The 17,500-nt window shown below is 44.2% G+C and overlaps 1 protein-coding gene across 1 annotated transcript in view; it reads right to left on the bottom strand.

The window, feature by feature from the left end:
* tcf4 (transcription factor 4) overlaps positions 1-17,500 on the bottom strand; it is a 216,995-nt gene that overhangs the window by 84,983 nt on the left and 114,512 nt on the right. The window contains 2 exon segments of the mRNA XM_076986358.1: positions 1,266-1,315; positions 2,455-2,584. Of these exon segments, the coding sequence (XP_076842473.1) occupies positions 1,266-1,315; positions 2,455-2,584 (180 nt within the window).

A 17,500-nucleotide genomic window follows, 5' to 3' on the forward strand; every position in this document is an offset into this window, starting at 1 on the left:
TAATTAACGCTGTCGACTTTAAACAAACTCCGCCAAGGAGTAGCGGAGACGCGCGGGCCTGGGGTGGAGGGGGGAGGGGGGTGATTGGGTGGCTGATGTGGGGGGGGTGGGGGGGCTGACCGGGCGTTTCCAGGACGATCTGCAGCAGCAGGATGAGGGAGTAAAACTCCGTAGTTTGCTGTTGTTTTTTTAAACAGCACCATTAAACTTCACAGCAGTAGCAACCACCCCATAATTAACTAGGACAGCCATCCCATAATTAGGGAAATGATGGCATTTGCGTGACAATCGCACCATGAATGATTTTCAGATACAAACAGAAGCCTAAAATCAACACATGGAAATTAAAATGAATTTTGAAAATGACATTCATGTACTACGTATTTGAATGTGAAGTAGTAGAGAGAAGAAAGAGAGAGAGAAAGACAAAGGAGGAGTTAGAGGAGTGAGAGGTTTGAGAGGAATGAGATGTGTGAGAAGATTTAGAGGAGTGAGAGATGTGAGAGGAGTGAGAGGAGTGAGATGTGTAATAGGAGTGAGAGGATTTAGAGGAGTGAGAGATGTGAGAGGAGTGAGATGTGTAATAGGAGTGAGAGGATTTAGAGGAGTGAGAGATGTGAGAGGAGTGAGAGATGTGAGAGGAGTGAGATGTGTAATAGGAGTGAGAGGATTTAGAGGAGTGAGAGATGTGAGAGGAGTGAGAGGAGTGAGAGCCCTTGGCCCTGGTTCCCCATCAGGAGACCTCAGCACAGATCTTGTTTTGTTTTAAATTGAGAGGGTGACATGGTGGACACGCCCACACACACACACACCAGTCTGGCTCTGCATGGCTGCCCTACACACACACACACACACACACACACACACACACACACACACACACACACACACACACACACACACACGTGATTGCTCAAGTCCATGACCTCTTGATCTTCAAACACTTTCATGTGTTTAAAATCCACAATATTGGATGTTTATGAAGGGAGCGAAGGACACGAGACATACAGGGACATGTCAGGATGATAATGCTAACCCTAACCCCTAAACCCTAAACCCTAACCCTAACCCTAACCCTGGGCTGCTGATAAAACGTGAACCATCTAGCACAGAGCCATCATGGGAATCAAAGGGAAACACAAATCCACACTCTCAGTGGGGAGACATGGGCAGGGCGGTGGCATGCAGGGGGCGGAGCCAACAGCCTGGGAGGTCTGATAGGCGGAACTTGTGGTGACGAACACTGAGAAGCAGACGGGACTTACAGAGGAAGGCAGACCGGGTGGCACCTTACGGACTTTCTTCGTCTGCACGTCTGAAACGTTAGAAGAGGGAGGGGTTAAGAGGTGATGTCAGTAACACATTCTAGATGAGCAACCGCTGGCGTAGAGTTAGGGGAATAAAATCTAAAAAAAAAAACTTTTTAACTCGCCCATCAAAAGAAAGGAAAGCTGCAATGTCACACACAGGCTTTTTTGTGTTTATTACTGTATGAACTATGTTTGTGTGTGTGTGTGTGTGTGTGTGTGTGTGTGTGTGTGTGTGTGTGTGTGTGTGTGTGTGACTGTGTGTGTGTGTGTGTGTGTGTGTGTGAAATGAAGGGAGGTGAAAATTGCCTGGTGAGCCTACATGCCCCCAGACTGGGACCTGGACGTCTGCTGTCACGGTTACGTCTGCTGTCTGAGCAGAACAAACCCCAAAAACAAACTACCGTAGGAGCTGAATGGTTGGTCTCCACCATCTTCCACTGAAACATCCTACTGCTGGAATATCATACTGCTAAAATATCGCACTGCTGAAATATCGTACGTACTGCTAAAATATCGCACCACTGAAATATCGCACCGCTGAAATATCGTACCGCTGAAATATCGTACTGCTGAAATATCGTACTGCTGAAATATCGTACGTACTGCTAAAATATCGCACCACTGAAATATCGCACCGCTGAAATATCGTACTGCTGAAATATCGTACGTACTGCTGAAATATCGCACCACTGAATTATCATACTGCTGAAATATCGCACCACTGAAATATCATACTGCTGAAATATCGCACCACTGAAATATGGTCCTGCTGAAAAATCTCACTGCTGAAATATCTCACCACTGAAATATCGTACTGCTGAAATATCGCACCACTGAAATATTGTGCTGTTGAAATATCGCACTGCAGGTTATTCTGTTTTTTACACAGAATTAGAATGTCTTCCTTTATAGCATGCGTAATGTGACATGTAAGACAATCTGAGGTTCTATGAAAATGAAATACTTTTACCTGTTTTACCTGAACTCAAAACATGTCTCAAAATGTTTATATATGTATATGTCTTTGATTAATTCTGCTTTTAGATTTTATTTAATTATTTCTTTCACTGGAAAAACACGAAGTAGTTAAACACAGGGATGAGTGTAACGATGACGATGGTAAAGGTGATGAAGAGTGGCTCACCCATCGTGTCGGCATGGAGGGGTCTCCGTCGAGGATTAGTGCCATAGTGCTGAAAGTACTGTCCCCCCGGCTTAGTAGGAGACACTGTGCCTGGACTGACCACTCCCATGTCACCCCCCATAAGACCCGGCTGTGGGACACACACACACACACACACACACACACACACACACACACACACACACACACACACACATATATATATATATATATATATATATATATATATATATATATATATATATATATATATACAGGGCCTGAAAACAAAGACAAGTCAGTGATGGTGATATCCTGAATATTACTGTAACTGTAACTGCCACAGCAGGGTGTGTGTAAACCACACCAGGGTGAGTGTAGACCACAGCAGGGTGTGTGTAGACCACAGCAGGGTGTGTGTAGACCATACCAGGATGGGTGTAAACCACATCAGGGTGAGTGTAAACCACAGCAGGGTGTGTGTAGACCACAGCAGAGCAGGGTGTGTGTAGACCACAGCAGGGTGTGTGTAGACCACAGCAGGGTGTGTAGACCACACCAGGGTGTGTGTAGACCACACCAGGGTGTGTAGACCACACCAGGGTGTGTGTAGACCACACCAGGGTGTGTGTAAACCACAGCAGGGTGTGTGTAGACCACACCAGGGTGTGTAAACCACACCAGGGTGAGTGTAAACCACAGCAGGGTGTGTGTAGACCACAGCAGGGTGTGTGTAAACCACAGCAGGGTGTGTGTAAACCACATCAGGGTGAGTATCGACCACACCAGGGTGTGTAGACCACACCAGGGTGAGTGTAGACCACACCAGGATGGATGTAGTAATTGGTCCTGTGGTAGGAAACTGGTCTTGTGACCGGAGGGTCGTGACCTGAGGCCATGACTGAGGTGCCCTTGAGCAAGGCACCTAACCCAAACTGCTCCCCAAGCGCCGGGCTCGGGCTGCCCAACGCTCTGGGCATGTGTGATCCACAGCCCCCTAGTAATCACTAGTGTGTGTATGTGTGTTCTAATTGCACAGATGGGAAAATGCAGAGGACAAATGAAAAATCACAATTGACAAAATATGGCACATTTCATTTCATGTGGACCACACTAAGGTGGGTGTAAACTATAGCAGGGTGGGTATAGACCACACTAAGGTGGGTGTAAACTATAGCAGGGTGGGTGTAGACCACACCAAGGTGAGTGTAAACTATAGCAGGGTGGGTGTAGACCACACCAAGGTGAGTGTATACTATAGCAGGGTGGGTGTAGACCACACCAAGGTGAGTGTAAACTATAGCAGGGTGGGTGTAGACCACACCAAGGTGAGTGTAAACTATAGCAGGGTGGGTGTAGACCACACCAAGGTGGGTGTAAACTATAGTAGTGTGGGTGTAGACCACACCAAGGTGGGTGTAAACTATAGCAGGGTGGGTGTAGACCACACCAAGGTGGGTGTAAACTATAGCAGGGTGGGTGTAGACCACACCAAGGTGGGTGTAAACTATAGCAGGGTGGGTATAGACCACACCAAGGTGGGTGTAAACTATAGCAGGGTGGGTATAGACCACACCAAGGTGGGTGTGGAACACACAGCTCCATCAGTTATCTATCAGACTGTTATCAGATTATCTATCAGACTATTAAACATAAAAAAATATGAAAAGGAACTCAGTACCCTCAGAGAGGCAACAGACATCATATTTTAAAGACATCATACTTTAAACATTAAAGGCTGAAGATGTTTGTGGAAGGGCCGATCTCAAGGGATTAACAGCAGAGATCCCAGAGTGGAATTAGCACAAAGATTTTTTAGTCATATGATATTGGTAGTATGAAAATTGGAAACACGCACACACTAAACTGAGAAACTGTTAAAATGTGAAAAATGATTAAATCCAGATAGAGGTTAGAAATGCTATACTCCAATATAATACTGTGATTCTAGATCCAACATTTGGTGGTTTATAATAAGTATATATTATTACTACACAAATAAGACAAGTTTCAAGATTTTACAATAATCAGAAAAAACAGTCAAACGTACCCTGGGCAGTCGTGTTCCGCCTAGATCTAGACAACCCACGCACCCTGAGCCATTCAGACCACCAGAGCAAACCAGTACAATAATGGAGAAGGGGGTAATACTCACACCAAGCACAGAAAATAGGGAGGGAGAGAGAGGGGGGGGGGAGAGAGAGAGGGGGGGGGAGCAAGAGAGGGAGAGAGGGAGAGGGGAAGAGAGAGAGAGAGAAGAGGAAGAAGAGTGTGTGGGTGTGAGAATAAACTTCTCCCAAATACTTTGAACAGTTGTTGGACTGGAGTCTAATTAGTGTAACTAATCGAGTGGAGAACAGTCTGATGGACATTCACTGGGCTGGAGTCTAATTAGTGTAGATGATCAGTCTGATGACACTCTGATGGACATTCGCTGAGCTGGAGTCTAATTAGTGTAGATGCTGAGTCTGATGACAGTCTGAGAACAGTCTGATGGACATTCACTTGGCTGGAGTCTAATTAGTGTAGATGATCAGTCTGATGACACTCTGATGGACATTCGCTGAGCTGGAGTCTAATTAGTGTAGATGCTGAGTCTGATGACAGTCTGAGAAGAGTCTGATGGACATTCACTTAGCTGGAGTCTAATTGGTGTAGATGATGAGTCTGATGACAGTCTGAGAACAGTCTGATGGACATTCACTGGGCTGGAGTCTAATTAGTGTAGATGATGAGTCTGATGACAGTCTGAGAACAGTCTGATGGACATTCACTGAACTGGAGTCTAATTAGTGTAATGATCAGTCTGATGACAGTCTGAGAAGAGTCTGATGGACATTCGCTGAGCTGGAGTCTAATTAGTGTAGATGATCAGTCTGATGACACTCTGATGGACATTCGCTGAGCTGGAGTCTAATTAGTGTAGATGATGAGTCTGATGATAGTCTGAGAAGAGTCTGATGGACATTCACTGGGCTGGAGACTAATTAGTGTAGATGATGAGTCTGATGACAGTCTGAGAAGAGTCTGATGGACATTCACTGAGCTGGAGTCTAATTAGTGTAATGATCAGTCTGATGACAGTCTGAGAACAGTCTGATGGACATTCACTGGGCTGGAGTCTAATTAGTGTAGATGATGAGTCTGATGACAGTCTGAGAACAGTCTGATGGACATTCACTGAGCTGGAGTCTAATTAGTGTAATGATCAGTCTGATGACAGTCTGAGAAGAGTCTGATGGACATTCGCTGAGCTGGAGTCTAATTAGTGTAGATGATGAGTCTGATGACAGTCTGAGAACAGTCTGATGGAAATTCACTGAGCTGGAGTCTAATTAGTGTAATGATCAGTCTGATGACAGTCTGAGAACAGTCTGATGGATATTCACTGAGCTGGAGTCTAATTAGTGTAATGATCAGTCTGATGACAGTCTGAGAACAGTCTGATGGACATTCACTGAGCTGGAGTCTAATTAGTGTAATGATCAGTCTGATGGACATTCACTGAGCTGCTCACAGCAGACTTAGTAATGCTCCACTAGTCTGCCATTCACATGCAAAACAGCCCAAATAGGCGAATTAGGGGTAGGGGTGGGGCCAGGGGGAGGGGCCAGAGGGGGCTGCCTTTCCCATGTTAAAACAAAAGAGGTCTTGTCTTAAAATCACCCGGTGCTCCTCCACTCTGGGTTTTCCTGATTGAGGTTTTTGGGTGGGGGTTAGGGTGGAGCTAGGGTTAGGGTGGAGCTTTCTTAAGCTTGAGTTGGTGGTAAAATTGGATTGGGGTGCAATAAAAACAATAGCAAAATATAGCCGCAAGCAGCAGTTGGCGGGTTAACACACAAATAGGCCTCTTGGCCTCAACAGGCAAAAAGAAGCCCTAAAAGTGAAAAGAAGCTGTTTCAGTGGAAAAAATGCCTAAATAAATCAATGCGCAAAAAAAGATTCAATTGAGGCACTAAAGGCCCAAAAGGTTCAAAATAAATTGTATTGGCAAAATGATTTAGATCACATTCATCAATTGTTTGAAAATAGCACTTTTCAAACTAGTCGTAGGAATTTGATCCAATGATGGCAAGAGTGGCATGGGCATAATCTGTAGACACTGTAGTTAAATAATTATGAAAAAAATGTTGCATTTTTACATTTTCAGGTGGGGCCATTTTCCCATTATATCCTTCTGGCCATGCCATAAATGACCTTTATTGCTATAACTCATAAAACATGTAAGTGATCAACTTCCAATTTGAAAGGCTTTTATAGACTGAGGTCCTTGTGAGGTATGCAAAGCTTGGTTAAAATTGGCCTGTCGGGGGCGCTACAGTACCCAAAAACCTAAGAAATCATAAAAACTCATGCAGCAATCTTGTTATGCAGAATACAGACAAGTAATGGGGCTTGTATGATTCAGATCAATGAGGTCTATAACATTGCAATTACATCTCATAACAAAAAGTGCACTGCCTGACCAGAAATGAACCTTTTATTTCACCAAAGTCCTATTGCATTACTGAGATTAATGAGATATCAGTATGGTAGTTATATAGTACTCCATCTAGTGGCCAAATTCCAAAACACACACAAAGCTGATCTCAGCATGTGATTTAGTTCTGTGATCTGAATCATTTTAATTTATTTTGAACCTTTTGGGCCTTTAGTGCCTCAATTGAATCTTTTTTTGCACATTGATTTATTTATGCATTTTTTCCACTCAAACAGCTTCTTTTCACTTTTAGGTCTAAAGGACCTATTGGGCTTCTTTTTGCCTATTGAGGCCAAAATGCCTATTCGTGTGTAAACCCGCCAATCGCCGCTTGCGGCTATATTAGGATTTGTAATTGCAAAGTTGTCAGGTGTACTGCAAGGAATCAAAAGAATCAAGTCGCATGTTCTAAGCGAAAATATGGAGGAGATATTCATCATTTTCACCAGGGCTCTCAAGTTTAGAATTCATTTCAGAGTGATATCTGGAGTCGGTGGCGAACGTTAGTTGTTGAGCGGGGGTGGGGATGGGTGGCGAACGTTAGTTGTTGAGCGGGGGGGGTGGCGAACGTAAGGGCGATATAGATATGGATCAGATAGTAAACTAGATTTTTTTTTTTCGGCATGAGAAATCGGAAGTGTGGAGTGTGAGCGTGTGAAGACGGTCAAATGCGTGTGTCACACGCTCAATGCGTGAGACTTGAGAACACTGATTTTCACAAATAGCGCCATCTAGTGGCCAAATCTTTTGAAACTGCACAGCGTGACACAGATTCCTGAGGTATGCATATTGGTCAGGTTTCGTGTCGATTGGCAAATGTTAAGTCTGTCAAATGGCTAAAACCAATTAATTGGCTCATGGCGGCCATGTTTTTTGAATGATGACGTCATCATTATGTGCCTTGATACCTCTTGACCCCGTGATGATGCATGTAAAGTTTTGGCTTGATGTGACATGGTTGATGAGAAACAGTTTTTCCCATGTTATAGCGCCCCCTATTAGACAATCGTGGCCAGATTTTACCTGGGACCCCAAAGTTATGTGCCCTATAAGCATATCAAGTTACATGAAGATTGGTCAAAGATATAGCTGCTGAATTTCGTTTCTAGGACCTACGGTGTGGGAGATATGGACCAAAACGCAAAATGCTGCGCTACAGCGCCACCATAAGGCCAATGTGGGTCTCTGTACTTTAGCACGGTCCTGCAAACAGACTACACCTTGCTGCCAAGTTTGGTGTCTCTGGGCCTCTGGGCCTTTTTAAATGCGTAGAAAAGTAATAATAATAATAAGAAGAAGAAAAAACCTGAGCAATTACAATAGGTTTCCCACACTACGTGTGTGAACCCTAAAAAATAAAATGAATGTTTCTGGGCTTGCATTGACACCATGGTAACAGCAGCAGGGGACGTGGCTATGGCACGGAAGAGGAAGAGGAGATGAGTGGAAGGTAGTGCAGAAGATAAAGTGGGAAGAGAAGTGAAGTTTTAGTGCTCAGCAGCAGAACACACACACACACACAATTATCTCTCTCTCTCTCTCTCTCTCTCTCTCACACACACACACACACACACACACATACACACACACACACATTCTCTCTCTCTTTCACTCTCTCTCTCACACACACACAGACACACACATTCTTTCTCTCTCACACACACACACACACATTCTTTCTCTCTCTCTCTCTCTCTCTCTCACACACACACACACACACACACACACACACACCACACACACACACACACACACACACAAACACACACACACACACACACATTCTCTCTCTCTCTCTCACACACACACACACACACATTCTCTCTCTCTCTCTCAAATTCAAATTCAAATTCAATAATGCTTTATTGGCATGACTGTATCAAGGTACACTATTGCCAAAGCAGTCAAACAATATACAAATATATATCATAAAATACAAATCAATACAAATCAATAAACAAAATAATAAAACTACTATTACTCTACTACTACCACTAATACTACCACTACTATGTCAGGAACAGCATGTGACCACCCGAAATATTCCCTACACCTGCTGCTCGTTAACTCCTATATTCACGTATACTTAAGCTTCCCCCTCTCACTTCCGGGTTGTGAAGTATTGTTGCCATGCCACTTACCAAGCGTTCTATCTCCGTGATTGATCTCCTGTGTACTGACCCCTGCTCTTGTTCCAGACCTCGTTTCCAGCCTAGCCCCTGTAACCTTTCAGCCCTCTGTCTACCCGGCGTGACTCTGGACCGTCCTGACCTCGACTACAGCACCCATACACCACACATGCTCAGCGGAGTTATTCGTCTGTTCGAGTGCTCTGTATGCACTTCACAAATAAAAACAACCTTATTCTGCATTTGGATCCTTGTCTGCCTGGTTGGTTCGTTACATACTACTACAACTACTACTATAACTACTATTACTACTACTACCACGAATAACAACAATAATAAAACAATAACAATAAAAACAGATACAATTATAATAGATATTTACAGAGAGAATGATTATTATTAATGGTAATTAACATTAATTGAAGGAGAATAAGTTTAGGGAGACATAAATGTGTAATTAATCAGTAATAATCAGTTACTATCCCCACTGCTCTCTTTCAAGTTGTGGCAGTCTGTTATATATTGTGCTGCGAGTTTGATCAGCTCTTTTTTCTCTCCCAGTATGTACTGGAGCTTCTCAGAGTCAGTGCAGAGCTGGAACTCTGGACAGACTCTACTGGCTCTTAGGTAGAACCTGGATCTGATCCGCTCATACTTAGAGCACTCAGTCAGGAAGTGCTGCTCTGTCTCCACCACCGAGAGCTCACAGTGAGAGCACAGCCTCGCCTCTCTGGGGGTTCACTTCTGCCTGTGATGGCCTGTCTCGATGGCCAGATTGTGCTCACTGAGTCTGTACCTGGTCAAGATCTTCCTCAGTGACCTCTCTTTGATGTCTGTGAGGTAAGGGGCCAGTGTGTACTCTCGGTTGAGGGCCAAGTAGCACTGCAGTTTGTGTTGTTGTTGGGCAGTGTGGGTCCAGTGTGTGAGGTAGTGATGTTTGTGTTGGGTTATAATTTGATTGGGTCTGATTTTGCGAGTGAGTGTGTAGTGAGGATGTTTGTTGTGAGTGATGTCGTTGGGTTTTAGGCCATTGAGGGTCATGACCAGCTGGCTGAGGGGACTCCTGTCGATGTTGAGGTCCTGGCTGGACAGTGCTTTGTAGTGCAGCGATTGGGGGTCACTGGATTTGATGTGCCTCCAGAAGTTCAGAGCTCGTTTGTGAATGGTGATCAGGAGGGGGTACTGTCCTAGTTCAGCCCTGCACCCATTATTGGGTGTCTTTCTCTGCACATGCAGGATGCTTTTGCAGACTTCTGTGTGCAGGGCTTCAACTGGATGTTTGTCCCACTTATTGAAGTCATTCTGTACCAGGGGCCCCCACACCTCACTGCCATACAGGGCTATAGGTTCTATTACTGATTTAAATAATTTAATCCAGATTGGAATTGGTATTTCAAACTTTATTGATTTTCTGATGGCAAACACAGCTCTCCTTGCCTTCTCTTTGAGTTCCTTCACCGCCAAGCCAAAACCCCCTGTGGAGCAGATGGTTATCCCCAGATAGGTGTATGCTTTAGTGTGCTGGATGTTAGTGTTGTTAATTGTGAAGGTGTGGTTCCTCAGATTTTTAAACCTCCTCTGAATTATCATTATTTTAGTTTTCTGGTGGTTTAGTTTTAGGGCCCAGGTTTGACAGAAGTTCTCCAGTGCTTTTAAGCTTTCTTGGAGATCTTCTCCTGTAGGTGACAGCAGAACAAGGTCATCCACATATAGGAGGCATTTGATCCCAGTGTCCCCCAAAGAGAGTTTGGGTACTGATTCACACTGATCCAGTGTTTCAGCCAGCTGGTTGATGTATAAGTTAAAGAGGGTGGGGCTTAGGCTGCAGCCCTGACGTACTCCTCGGGACTGTGGAAAGAACTCCGTTCTCAGAGTTCCGATTTTCACTGCACAATTACTGTGAGAGTACATCGATTTAATAACGTCGTACATTTTCCCTCCCACACCGCTTTCAATAAGTCTATAGAATAACCCCGCGTGCCAAATGGAGTTGAACGCTTTTTGGAAATCTACAAAACATGCAAAGATTGGTTTTTTGTTCTGATTTACATATTTATCAATTAGTGTGTGGAGGGTGAAAATGTGGTCAGACGTTGGGTGGTTGAGTAAGAAGCCGATCTGAGTTCTGCTAAGGATGTTATGGTCGGTGGTTGGGTAAGAAGCCGATCTGAGTTCTGCTAAGGATGTTATGGTCGGTGGTTGGGTAAGAAGCCGATCTGAGTTCTGCTAGAGATGTTATGGTCGGTGGTTGGGTAAGAAGCCGATCTGAGTTCTGCTAAGGATGTTATGGTCGGTGAGGTAGTTTGTGAGACGAGAGTTGAGGATGCTACAGAAGACCTTGCCCAGGTTGCTGCTCACACAAATTCCTCTGTAATTGTTGGGGTCGTATTTATCTCCTGATTTGAATATAGGGGTTATGAGACCCTGATTCCAGGCGGAGGGAAAATACCCTGTATGTAAGATAAGGTTGAAGAGTTTTAGAATGGCCAGTTTGAATTTAGAATTTGTGTTTATAAGCATTTAGTTTAGTACGCCGTCTGTACCACATGCTTTTCTAGGCTGGAGGCCTTTGAGCTGTTCCTCTAACTCGGACTCTGTGATCGGGAAGTCCAGTGGGCTCTGATAGTCTTTGATTACTCTCTGGAGTGTTTCCAGTTTACGTGATATTTGTTGTTGCTCTATATTTAATGATGGACGACTGTACAATGATTGAAAATGGTTTCTCCATACGTCTCCATCATTAATTATTAAATCATCTTGTTTTTTTCTGTTTATTGATTTTCAGTTCTACCAGAATGAGTTGGAGTTGATTGAAGTCTCCAGGTTGTGTATTTGTTGTTGTGTGTATTGGTATTTTTTTTGTTTTTGAGGGTATGTTTATATTCTCTCAGTACCTTACAGTATTTATTGCATAATTCCTGATTCTGTGGCTCCCTGTGTTTCTGATTGGATAATTTTCGGACTTCATTTCTCTTTATCTTGCAGTCATGATCGAACCATTGATCTGATTGGACTTTGCTTGGTTTGATTTTCTTGATGGTCAGATTGGATATTTGGACTGCATAATTAAAAATAGCGTTTAGGTTTTCCACAGCCATATCAATGCCTTCTTTATTTTGGGGGAAGGTGTTTAATAGAAAGGATTGGAGACAAGACTGGATCTCCTGGCTGTTTATGGCCTGGAGGTATTTATCTGTACTGTCCTGAGCCCACCTGAGGGGATGTCTGAGTTTGAACAGTTTGTTGGGGGGTTTCATGTGATCATGTGCAATGGATCTTTTTAGGTATAGGGTAATTTGGCTGTGGTCCGACAGGGGGGTTAGTGGCTTGACTGTAAAGGCTATCAGGAAAGTCGGGTCCAGATCAGTTATAGCATAGTCTACAGTACTGCTGCCCAGAGCTGAGCTGTGGGTGAACTGACCGAAGGAGTCCCCTCTCAGCCGTCCGTTCAGGATGTACAGACCCAGGCTTCGACAGAGCTGCAGCAGGTTCCTGCCTTGAGCGTTCACACACGTGTCGTAGTTTTCTCTGGGGGAGGAGGCTGGGAAGTTTATGTTAGACCCTGTGAACCAAAGTGATCACCATGAGTACTGATGCTAGATCAGTCGATCACCATGAGAACTGATGTTAGATCAGTCGATCACCATGAGAACTGATGTTAGATCAGTCGATCACCATGAGTACTGATGTTAGATCAGTCGATCACCATGAGAACTGATGGAGTCAGGCTGAGCTCCTGTTCTAGCATTCAGGTCCCCACAGATGATGATGTGTCCTTGTGAATGGAATTGGCTGAACTGTTTCTCTAAGTCTGGGAAGGTTTCATCGTTAAAATAGGGGGATTCTGCTGGGGGGATATAGATGACACAGAGAAGAATATTTTGGGGGTTGAGGTTAACTGCTTATCCAGAGATGATTTTCTCCTTGTTTTACTGTTTGAATTGAATTAATCAGTTCAGATTTAAACCAAAGGAGCATCCCCCCTGAGTCTCTTCTCTGTGTTACTCCTTTTAATTTGGTGGAGGGGACCACTAATTCCCTGTAACCTGGGGGACAACCAGTGGGCACGTCTCCCCTACACCATGTCTCCTGCAAAATCAGTATATCAATGCCTCTTATTTCCTTCAAAAAATCGGGGTTTCTGCTCTTTAACCCAAATATAGAAGAGTTTAAACCCTGAATATTCCATAGCGAGATACGAAAAGATGCCATACTGCATGAACGAACATGTGTTGTTATCTGGTTTTCAAAATAAGAGCTAAAATTGGAAATAGATAAGTATATAAGTAAATTATATATAAATTCAGAGTAAACTATAAAGTATATAAATACATTAAAACATTCAGAACAGTCAGTCAGTTATATACACTGCAAAATGATGACCTTCACCATGTCTCTTACCATGGACCGTGTCCCACCAGATGGGTGTAGATGTGATTGAGCATCTGCAGAATGTCTCTGAGCTCAGAGTTATTGGGGTTTGCTGATTTGCTGACAGCCTGGGCATAGGTCAGACTTCCTGGCCTGAACTGGCCCTGCTGAGGAGCTAGGCCTTGATTCATCGGTGCATCGTGTGTAACACTGGTAGGTAAGGGTGGAGGTAAGGGTGGAGATAAGGGTGGAGATAAGGGTGGAGGTGGGTCACCAACGTATTTGTGGTGACTCCTCCACTTATCTGGCAGTAGTGGATAATGAGGTCCATGTTCCTGAGGTCTAAGATGGGGGACTAGTCCATTTACGGGTCGTGGTGAGGGTCTTGAAGGCCATGTGGATTGTGAACCATATCTAGTGTTGCGTTGGGGGGTGGAGATGTTCCGGGCCAGTGTGACGTCCTTTAGGGTCTTGGCAAAAACAGAAATTACCTTTTTAAATAAATGGACCTGGTCGAAGAGACAGGTTGTATCCAGTGACGGGTGGTGGGCGAGGTGGGTGTTTTGTCGGAGGGCACACTCTCTGGAGATACTGGCGTTGATTTTCTGGATTGTATAAGGGTGGAAGTCTTTGCGGGGCAACAGGATGGAGATAATGATTTTTGCGGTAGGGAAAGTGTTGCAGGCCTTTTCTAAAACTGCTCTCAGGGATAACGCCACTCTCTCTTGTTGAGCTCTCAGGTCATTTGTTCCTGTATGGATTATGATGTGGGTGCTGTTTTTGTAGTAGGGCACCAGAGTTTAGCCACTCTATGTTTAGGGAAGAGCTTTTTCTCATCCACAAACTTCCCATTGGAGTCCATTAGAAGTATGATGTCCAGATGGTGTGTAGTTCTTCTTTCATTAGAGTTTGTGTCCTGGTCACTTAGCTCTGTATATGTCTGCTGGCTGAGAGGCTGTTGTGAGACAGTGGGGGTTAAAGGTGGAGGTTGTTGGAGGTTGCTGGTTGAGGGAGGAGGGTGCTGTGGGCTGGTGGAGGTTGAAGCATGTGGTTGGGTGTACAGGCTGTCCTGGATGGGGGTATCTGCTGTTATAGAACCCTGTAGTGGATTGAGGGAGAGCAGGTGTTCTCTCAGACTCTGAACTATCTCATCTCTCCGTCTCAGTTCCTCTCTCAGAGCAGCCATCTCCTTCCTGTGGAAGGCCCTGTCTTCTTCCCTGTCCTTCTGAAGAACTCTCAGCTGTTCTTTAAGTTCCGCCAGCTCTGTCCTGTAGGTCTCTCTGCCTTTTTCCAGCTCTTTGTCTTTGAGGACCATCTCCCGAAGGTGTACTACCTCCACTTCCAGTCGTGAGAAGTGCTCCTTTATGAGCGTAATGGAGGTGTGGATTGACGGGTGTTGGTCTTGCTCAATGTCTATCTGTTCCTGAGTTGAGGGTTGTGCTGGGTTGTGCTGTGGGTGAAGATTCAGTGCTGTGGTGCTGTGTGAGGGAGTATCACTGGGTTTTTCTTTCTCTGCAGTCTCCTTTAGGTCATTGAAGACCTCCTGAAACTCACTGAGGTTCCCCTGGACCATGAGTGTTCCGTTCTTATATATGTTGACTGTGGTCATCACTGTATCTGGGTCACAGGGGTCTTTTCAGCTTCCACCCGTTACAGATGTCCTCCTTCTTCACAGCGGTGTAGTGGGAGGTCAGAGCTCTGTGCCATGAGCTGGGGTGGTCAGAGTAGAAGATGAGGTTGCTGACCTGGCCAGTCTTGTATAAATCTGCGAACAGAGTTTCCAGCTTCTCTTTCAGGAGTTTGTGTTTGAACTGCTTTCGGGCGTTGTCACTCTTTACCTCGGGGGGGGTATATGACTGGACAGAGCTGTGCAGGATTGCAGAGTGAGGTTACACTCTCCTCAGGACAGCAGGGAGGCGGCAGGGCCTCTTGTGATTGGCTCATTCCAGGAGCTTATTGAATGCCACTGACGGAATGTTTATTTCAGATGTCAACTAACAATTTAGCTTTAGCCTTTAGCTTAATTTTAGCTTTGCTATTAAAATCACTTAAATATCAGCTACATTTAAGTCTACAAAGTCTTATTTTTTCTCCACTGTGTGAACAGGTAGTGTCACTCACAGGTGTGCTGTTGTTGATTAATGAATGCTGCTGAAGGAGATGAGTTTTCCTCTGATTTCTCTCACCTCAGTTCTGCTGATAGCTGCTCTGTCTGGATGTGTTCCTCTCTTGCAGATATAAGCAGAAATCTTCTAAATTGTCTCAGATTTTATCATTTTTAGTCTTGTTTTTTATTGTTCCGTTGTTAATAAAGCTTTATGCAGTGTTTCTGTAGATTATTTTATTATTTCTCTCATTTAAAACCAGAAAACAACACGAAAATCTGGGAGCTCACACAGACATGACTGTATCTGTACTGTATCACACAAACTTTCTCTCTCTCTCTCTCTCTCTCTCTCTCTCTCTCTCTCTCACACACACACACACACACACACACATTCTCTCTCTCTCTCACACACACACACATTCTCTCTCTCTCTCTCTCACACACACACACACACACACACATTCTCTCTCTCTCTCTCTCTCTCACACACACACACACAAACACATATTTTCTCTCTCTCTCTCTCTCTCTCACACACACACACATTCTCTCTCTCTCTCTCACACACACACACATACATTCTCTCTCTCTCTCTCTCACACACACACACACACACACACACACACACACACAGTTCAATATGAAACAGTCGAACATCAGACAGTCCAACAACAGACAGTCTAACATGAGCCAGTCTAACATGAAACAGTCTAACATGAAACAGTCTAACATGATACAGTCTAACATCAGACAGTCTAACATTAGTCAGTCCAACATGAGCCAGTCTAACATGAAACAGTCTAACATCAGACAGTCCAACAAGAGACAGTCTAACATGAAGCAGTCCAGCATGAAACAGTCTAACATCAGACAGTCCAACATGACACAGTCTAACATCAGACAGTCCAACAAGAGACAGTCTAACATGAAGCAGTCCAGCATGAAACAGTCTAACATCAGACAGTCCAACAAGAGACAGTCTAACATGAAACAGTCCAGCATGAAACAGTCTAACATCAGACAGTCTAACATGAGCCAGTCTAACATGAGACAGTCTAACATGATACAGTCTAACATGAGCCAGTCCAATATGAGCCAGTCAAACATCAGACACTCCAAAATGAGACTAACATCAGACAATGAGTGTGCATGTGTGTGTGCATGTGTGTGTGCATGTGTTGGTATGATTGTGCATGTGTGTGTGTGAGAATTAGTGTGTGGTGAAAAGTGAGGCCTATCACACATTTCAGTCCACACACACACACACACACACACTCACACACACACACACACACACACACACACACACACACACACACACACACACACACACACACACACACACACACACACACACACTTCTACGTCTATATTTAACACAGAGACAATACTAAAAACGCTCAAGATCAAACAAAGCAATAAGCAATAAGCCAATAATGTTACCAAGCACAGTGAGGTCACAAAGTACAGTGATGTCACCAAGCACAATGATGTCACCAAGCACAGTGATGTAACCTAATCTAAATGGATCTCTTTTAATCGAGATAGGTATCACAGGCCTTGCGGTGTGTGTGTGTGTGTGTGTGTGTGTGTGTGTGTGTGTGTGAGAGAGAGAGAGAGAAATATTTATACAACAGATTTGAATGGCAGGATAATTATTCCTTGTTAATTCGTTCTCATGTTTGGATTAATGAATCATGTAAGAACACATAGAAAAGAGCTAGACAGAACATATGTGGCCCCTGGACAAAACAGACCGGGTCAGAACACAGGAAAACCAACCTGGACAAAACAGACCGGGTCAGAACACAGGAAAACCAACCTGGACAAAACAGACCGGGTCAGAACACAGGAAAACCAACCTGGACAAAACAGACCAGGAAAGACCAGAGATGGGCACTTGAGTGATCCCTCAAGTTGAATTTGCACTTAAGTCACCTAGAAAAGATTTCAGACGTGACCTGAAACTCGTCCAAAATG

Source organism: Brachyhypopomus gauderio, unplaced genomic scaffold, assembly GCF_052324685.1.
Source record: "Brachyhypopomus gauderio isolate BG-103 unplaced genomic scaffold, BGAUD_0.2 sc46, whole genome shotgun sequence".
Taxonomy (NCBI): Eukaryota; Metazoa; Chordata; class Actinopteri; order Gymnotiformes; family Hypopomidae; genus Brachyhypopomus; species Brachyhypopomus gauderio.